This window comes from Tinamus guttatus, unplaced genomic scaffold, assembly GCF_059628265.1.
Source record: "Tinamus guttatus ecotype Peru unplaced genomic scaffold, ASM5962826v1 Tinamus_guttatus_pri_ptg000618c, whole genome shotgun sequence".
In the NCBI taxonomy this organism is placed as follows: domain Eukaryota; kingdom Metazoa; phylum Chordata; class Aves; order Tinamiformes; family Tinamidae; genus Tinamus; species Tinamus guttatus.
In genome coordinates, this window is record NW_028289152.1 from 61,937 (window position 1) to 70,224 (window position 8,288).

General features: G+C 47.4%; 1 protein-coding gene across 1 annotated transcript; it reads left to right on the forward strand.

Annotated features, from left to right (window-relative positions):
* The first annotated feature begins 302 nt into the window (after positions 1-302).
* On the forward strand, positions 303-1,238 carry LOC148592318 (olfactory receptor 14A16-like). The gene has a single exon (XM_088535162.1). It carries the CDS (start codon positions 303-305, stop codon positions 1,236-1,238), a length of 936 nt encoding a protein of 311 aa, XP_088391288.1.
* The last annotated feature ends 7,050 nt before the right edge of the window (positions 1,239-8,288 follow it).

The following is an 8,288-nucleotide window of genomic DNA, read 5'->3' on the forward strand; positions in this document are numbered from 1 at the left end:
TCCTTGACAATGAGGTGCCCAAGTGCCCCTCTAACCTGTGGGGTTCTGTGGGGTGAGATCGGCTGTCTGGGAATGAACCACCTGTCTCTTCAGGACTCCCCATCTGCAGGAGAATTGACCATTTGACTCTGAGGGATCTTTGACATTTGACACTGCACAGAAAGCAAAGATGGGGAGGGGTAATATCTGCTTTTGTGGGGAGGGCAAAGTTATAAGAATCAGAAAGCCCTGCTCAGAGAAGTCTGTCCTAACTTGTCAATGTCTTTCTCTCCTTAGATTGTCCCCATGCCCAAAGGAAGCAAATGTCCAACAGAAGCTCCTTCAATGAGTTCCTCCTCCTGGCATTCTCAGAAATGCAGGAGCTGCAGCTCTTGCACTTCTCACTCTTCCTAGGCATCTATGTGGCTGCCCTGCTAGGGAATGGCCTCATCATCGCAGCAGTAGTCTGTGACTACCACCTCCACACGCCCATGTACTTCTTCCTTCTCAACCTCTCCCTCCTCGATCTTGGCACTATCTCCACCTCTATCTCCAAATCCATGTCCAATTCCCTGTGGGACACCAGGGCCATTTCCTACTCAGGATGTGCTACCCAACTCTTTCTGCTTGTCTTTTTCATTTTGGCTGAGTACTTTCTTCTCACTGTCATGGCCTATGACCGCTTTGTTGCCATCTGCAGACCCCTGCACTATGGGACCCTCCTGGGCAGCAGAGCTTGCGTCAAAATGGCAGCAGCTGCCTGGGGCAGTGGTTTTCTCTGTGCTGTCCTGCACACTGCTAATACATTTTCATTACCACTCTGTCAAAGCAATGCTCTGCACCATTTCTTCTGTGAAATTCCCCAGATCCTCAAGCTCTCCTGCACAGGCTCCTACCTCAGGAAATCTGGAGCTATTGTGGTTACTGCCTGCTTAGTCTTTGGATGCTTCATTTTCATTGTGGTGTCGTACGTGCAGATCTTCAGAGCTGTGCTGAGGATCCCCTCTGAGCAGGGACAGCACAAAGCCTTTTCCACGTGCCTCCCTCACCTGGTCGTGGTCTCTTTATTTGTCAGTACTGTCATGTTTGCCCACCTGAAGCCCCCATCCGTTTCCCAACCAAATCTGGATCTGATGCTGGCTGTTTTGTACTCAGTGGTGCCTCCAACAGTGAACCCCCTCATCTACAGCTTGAGGAACAAGGAGCTCAAAGATGCCAAAAGAAGACTGACCCAATGGGTATACTGTCAGCACCACTAACTATCCCATGTGCCTCTACCCAAGGTATTTGATATCTAATCAATGTGTTGTTCAGTTCATTTTTTTGTGTTACTTTTCTTTGATGTATCCTTGTGAAAACAAAATATTTTGGTTATTGCTGCTTTGTGACCGACCAGTTGACCCTTACTGTATAAGACACAAAGGATATGGGCAAAGGGTGAGGTGCCCAGGAAGCCCAGGAATCATGTAGCATATAACTCACTAATGAATGCTGTTGTGCATATAACTGACTTTATCCCAACAAACAGATGGGAGGACCAGAGGATGACCTTTATGTCAGAGAAGCAGCTGTAACTGTTGACTGGATTAACTGGTCTAAATATTATATCAGCTCTTCCTGAGCTGTTAAAAGGAATGTGAATTTCTCCCTTAGATTAGCCAGACCAGCATGAGGGATGTGTATTCGTGGCTCAGCCCAACATAGGATATATAACCTGAAAAACCAAAAAAAGGAATTTTGAAGAGAGCAACAGGCTTGTACTGACTTCATCCCATGTATTCCGTTATGGAGACTAGTGATGCCCAGCATCATGAACACGACGATACTGTAGATACTGATAACAGTAATCACACTGGTATTGTGACTGAACTGTGCAAATGCATTTGTGATTTCTGTACATCATGGAATCACACTGCTAAATCAAAATCCCTTGCAACATCAACTATCTTTGAAATAAACTTGTTCTATTAAACCTTGCACTCTCTATATGTATGGAATATCAGGAAGAACCTGCTCAGAGAGTACTGGGTTCTCACAGGGCATTGCCCAGCAACCACTCCAAAAGGGCATGGTTCTTGTGTGGGTCCCATGCTCTATCTGCTAAAGACATGCTGGAATATCAAGGATGTGACACGATGATGCTGGGCTAGTTTTCTACCACTGAATCAAGCACCTGCACAGAATTGTATTAGCTGTTTTAATGTAGAGATCTGCATGTTTATTTTAGTCTGTCTCAGTGAGCATCACCTTCTTGGTGGTGGCCAGTGACAGAACAAGGAGTAAGAGGTCCATATTGAAACACGGGAAGTTTCATGTCCATATGAGGAAGAACTTCTTTCTTGTGAGGGTGACAGAACTCTGGGACAGACTGCCTAGAGAGGTTGTGGAGTCTCCTTCTTTGGAGATACTCAAAACCTGCCGGGATGCAACCCTGTACCCCGTGTTCTAGGTGTCCCTGTTTAGCAGGGGGATTCTACTAGCTGATCTCCAGAGGTCTCTTCCAACCTCAATCGTTCTGTGATTCTGTGATGTGTAAGAAGCAAGGAACCCTCAGAAATAGAGCTTGTCGTCGACAGGAAGTCACAGTGTTCTTAAAGACCCACTTAAAGGCTGATACTGTCCATCTCTGCCCATTTTTGTCCCAGTGCAACACCCTTTTAACAAACATATCTCTGCCCACATATGTTTGAAGGGGAAGGTCAGTGGCACCATTTGAACACACAATGATGCCTCCATTCATAGATTCTCCCTTGCTTGAGCTCTGGACTGGCCATGACTTGCCCACATCTATTCTGCCCCGACAAATCTCTTAGTTCCTCTCATTCTCTGTCCTTCTGTGATGCCTGGAGCTGTCCCTGCCAGGAGCTGTTCCTCTGGCCCAACATCTTCTCCCTGCCAGCACTCACAGAGACACTGTGATGTTATGATCTCCTTCCATCTTCTGTGTGCTCAGTTATGCTCTCCTGAAACCCCCTGGTTCTGGGCACTGGGCAGGGACATTTCTGTGCATGCAGGTCCTGAGGATCAGGAAAATCTGACCCTCTCACCCAGGACTTCTCCCTGCTTCTCCATGAGAACATGCCACATCTCTCCCTTTTCCGTGCTCACAGACCACAACCCACCCACTGGGCCCTCAGAACTGCTCTGAATCACAGTTCTAGACAGACCTGTGTGAATCCACTAGATTCACCCCCCTAAGGTGTCCCTTGGAGGAGGTAGCAGGACATCCTGGCCTTCTGACCATGTGGCAATGAATTGCAACTGGAATCATCTCCACTTCCTCCATAATGGAGAAGTTGGGAGAGTGTTCCTTAAAAAACAGTCATTGAATAGGATGAGTTTAGAAGACTCCTCCAGGTGCCTCTGTAGCATTAATCTACAACCAGACATTTCCCGTGCAAAAGGCTGTGAAGATTTCTCCCACAAGGAGCTCTCCTCTGCCCTCCTCCTCCAGACTGCCTTTCACATCTCTCTGCCTTCTCTCACCTTATGGCAGCAAGAGCACGCAGTGCCTGGAGCGCTCTTACTATTTGCGGAAGATCCGCTCCTGGGCAGAGTGTTGAGGATTGAGAGGAATAATGCTGTTCTCCCATGAGAGAGAAGCAGTAAAATGTTTTACTTCTGGGAGGCCAGAGAGAAATGGAGCAACAGTGATCACTCCAGGAACCTGACCCTTTTAACATCTCTATTGGTGACACACAGGAGGCAACACTTGCCATATTTGCAGATGACTTGAAACCACAAGGGAGACACCAGGCATATGCTTGAGGGCTGCCTTTCAGAGGCACCTAGACAGGCAGGAGAAAGAAGCTGCAGAAAACTCACAAAACTCACTAAGGAAAAAGGCCAGGTCTTGTACCAGAAACAGAACAACAGGCCACAGTTGCTCTGTTGCAAGCTAGGGCCTTGTAACAAGATGGGGTCTGAGTGCCTGAGTGGCAGATCTGCAGAAAAGGGGTGGACAGAAGGCAAAACGTGGGCCAGCAGCTTTGGCTGGCATCAAAGAAGGCCGAAAGCATCCAGGCCTGGATGAGCAGGAACAGAGTCTGGAGCTGGAGGGAAATGCTGATCCCGCTCTCATCAGTATTCCCTAGACGACATCTAGAATATTGCACCCAGTGTGGGTCCCTGGGAGAAATAAAAGGTTTGTAACTGGTAGAAAATGTCAGAGGGCCTTCAAGATAACTGCGGAGCAGGAGTACTTTGACTGTGAAGATATGGGGCTTGTTCAACCTGCAGAAGAGGTGGTTTTAGAGGGACTTCATTTGGAGGGCCTTCCATTTCATTTAATGTGCATAAATTGAATGACAACTTATTCACGGAGGAGATAAGGAAAAGTTTTTCCCTTTGGAGGATGGTTAAGCATCTGGGAAGTGGTTTTTGAGAGAGGCTGTGTAGTCTCCCCACTTGGACTTTTATAAGATCAGACTGGATCAAGTGCAGAGCAACTAGACTGACCCTGATGGTGTTAGGTCAGAAATCTCAATGACTACTCGCACCCTCAATCTCGCACCCCTTTGTTACAAAATGTTTCACATGCAAGCTAAATACAGAAGCAGATCGCAAGGTTAATAAACCCAACTGTCCCGTTACCTAGGTATAATTATTTTCCTCACCCAACATTCCCCACTGGCTTTTGTACCTTCCTCAAACCTTTGAAGTATAAATGTCCCCCACCTTGTATTGGAACATATCGTCCTTTGCTGAGGAACGATTTCACCTCAGAGATAGTCCCATAGATGTGATCGCAAATACATTTAAGGAGATGGGGCCCATCAGAAGTAGGGCTAGAATGACAATTACTGGCCCAGCAATTGCAGATGTGAGGGTAGTAAACCATGGGGACCAGCTGTAGCAGGATTGAAACAGGCCCTGGTCCTGTAGGCCATGGTAATATTTTTCCTTTAAATTCTTTCGTACCATAGCCAACGTTTCCCTTATCACCTTGGATTGATTAGCATAGAAACAAGTTTCTCCGAGAGCTACACAAAGTCCTCCCTGTTTCGTGAAAAGGAGGTCCAGCCCCTTCTATTTTGGAGGACTACTTCAGCTAAAGAGTTCACTTGATTTTCCAGTCTTCCCACTGTCTCTTCCATATATCCCATATCTTGGGCTACTCGTGAGCTTAAGCCCTCCAATCCTCCCTGCTTTTGAGTGATTAACGCAGAAGCCCTGACCGCGGTGCAGCCAGCTATTCCTCTCCTGAAATACCTGTGACAGACAAGCAATGAGAGATAGAAAAACAACTATAGAGTTGGATAAAGAAGCAAGAAGACTCTGGAGTATGTTTAAGACTCCTTGAAGCTCAGAGCAGCAACTAAACGGTTGGGAAGAATCTCAATGAATGAAGAGAAAGGAAGGGAACAGGAAAGCATTGGAAAGTGCAGAAACCTAGATAGTCTGATGCAGTGGGAACTTTAGAAATGATCAGCATAGCCAGGACATGGGAAATATGGGATTATAGAGATTACATCCAGACTTTAAAGACACAGCACTGGTAACACAAGTGGAAGGCTGGATCAATATGCCTCTCTCCTGAGATTCATAGGCTACCTGAAGAGTGGAAAATTTCCACTATTTCATCATGGGAACCCAATGACATTAAGATTACTCTACACTTTTAGCTAACAAAAGGGTGTTTGCTCAACATTTTTTAATTTTGACAGCAATTTTACAGCTTTCCAGGGAGGGCTCAGGTGTCTAACCACAAGCATCCTGTGGTACTTGAGGAGTCCCTGTTGCTTCTAAGGCACCTGCTTGGGACTGCCAACTCTCACAGAGAACATGTGGGAGACTAGAGCCCCTCTAGGTGCAGGTGGAGATTGGGCAAAAGAGTCCTGGGCACCTACAATGACAGCATATATCCATGATCCTGTGACTGCATCCTAAACTAATTCTGACAATCACTTCCCTTTTCAAGACAAGAAAAAAAATCATATATATCACAATAGTTTCACTACCCCAAAAGCCAGGATAGTAAAACAAAACAACACCAAGAAAGCAAAAATGAACATAAAATATTGTGAAAACTAAAAGGTGCCTCAAAATATTTTCCTTGGATTAGATCATGTTCTCAATTTCTTTGTTTTTTCAATTTTTATTGCCATTTTCTACATATTTCTGTTTACTCAAGACTGCATCATTCCAAAGTTATTCTGTGTCTCCTGCAAAGTTCAATGTCCCTGCAAACACTCCCTCCTCAGGGCTGTTCATTCCACTGCTAACTGCATAAAGTGACTTCCATCCTGAGGTGTCGAGCTCCCTTGACTGACAGAGGAAAGTGTGATGAGGAGCTTCACTGAAAAGTTGCATCTCTAGATGGCAGATTTGGCACAAATTTAAAAATAACTGTGAGAGAGTGATGTCTTAAAGGTGTTCCTGATCATCTAGTCACACTGCCTTTTCATTCCCTACATGGCAAATTAAGTAAGTCATAGAATCATAGAATCATAGAATGCTTAGGGTTGGAAGGGACCTCTAGAGATCATCTAGTCCAACCCCCCTGCATACGCAGGGACACCTAAAGCACGTGGCACAGGACTGCATCCAAGGGAGTTTTGAAGATCTCCAGAGAAGGAGACTCCACAACCTCTCTGGGCAGCCTGTTCCAGTGCTCTCTCACCCTCACTGTTAAGAAATTTTTCCTTAAGTTCCTATGGAATTTTTGGTGTTTCAGTTTCCGGCCATTTCCTCTAGTCCTATCAGTGGCCACCACTGAAAAGAGACGATCACCGTCCTCTGCACTCCCTCCCTTGAGGTACTTATAGACACTGATTAGATCCCCTCTCAGCCTTCTCTTCTCCAGGCTGAACAGGCCCAGCTCCCTCAGCCTCTCCTCATAGGGCAGATGTTCCAGGCCCCTGATCATCCTTGTAGCCCTGCGCTGGACTCTCTCCAGCAGCTCCACATCCCTCTTGTACTGTGGAGCCCAGAACTGGACACAATACTCCAGATGCGGCCTCACCAGGGCTGAGTAGAGGGGCAGGATCACCTCCCTCGACCTGCTGGAGATGCTGTTTTTAATGGACACCAGGATCCCATTGGCCTTCTTGGCCACAAGGGCACACTGCTGCCTCATGGTCAACTTGTCATCCACCATGACACCCACGTCTTTCTCCGCAGAGCTGCTCTCCAGAAGGTCGGTCCCCAGCCTGTACTGGTGTCTGGGGTTATTCCTCCCCAGGTGCAGGACCTTGCACTTGGCCTTGTTGAATTGCATGAGGTTTTTCACCGCCCAGTTGTCCAGTCTGTCCAGGTCCCTCTGGATGGCAGCGCAGCCCTCTGGGGTATCGGCTACTCCTCCCAGTTTCGTGTCATCAGCAAACTTGCTGAGGGAGCACTCTGTGCCTTCATCCAGGTCATTGATGAATAAATTGAACAGGACTGGACCAAGGACTGACCCCTGGGGGACCCCGCTAGCTACAGGCCTCCAAATAGACTCGGCACCGCTGATCACCACTCTCTGGGCCCTGCCATCCAGCCAGTTCCTAATCCACCTCACTGTCCACTCATCTATCCCACACTTTTGGAGCTTGCCCAGGAGGATGTTGTGAGGGACGGTGTCAAAAGCCATGGTGAAGTCGAGATAGATGACATGCACCGCTCTCCCCTCGTCTATCCAGCCGGTCATTTCATCATAGAAGGCTATCAGGTTAGTCAGGCAAGATTTCCCCTTGGTGAATCCATGCTGACTACTCTTGAGCACCTTCTTGTCCTCCATGTGCCTGGAGACAACAGCCAGTATGAACCGTTCCATCACTTTTCCGGAGACGGAGGTGAGGCTGACTGGCCTGTAGTTGCCTGGGTCCTCCTTCTTGCCTTTTTTGAAGACTGGAGTGACATTGGCCTTCTTCCAGTCTTCCGGCACCTCCCCTGTTCTCCAGGATCTTTCAAAGATGATGGAGAGCGGCTTAGCTATGGCATCTGCCAGCTCCCGCAGCACTCTGGGGTGCATCCCATCAGGGCCCATGGATTTTTGGGTATCGAGTTTCCTTAGGTGCTCTCTGACCCAATCTTCCTCTACCCAGGGCAAGTCTTCCTCTCCACCCGCTTCTTCTCTTGTCTCTAGGGCCTGGGGCTCTAAAGGGCTGCCCTTGTTAAACACCGAAGCAAAGAAGGCATTGAGCAACTCTGCTTTTTTTGTGTTATTTGTAACCAGGGTGCCCATCCCGTACGCCAGCAGACCCACGTTTTCCCTGATCTTCCTTTTGCTGTTAATGTATTTGAAGAATTTTTTTTTTGTTATTTTTAACGTCCCTTGCCAGCTTGCCTTCCAGACGTGCCTTAGCTTTCCTTGTCGCATCTCTGCA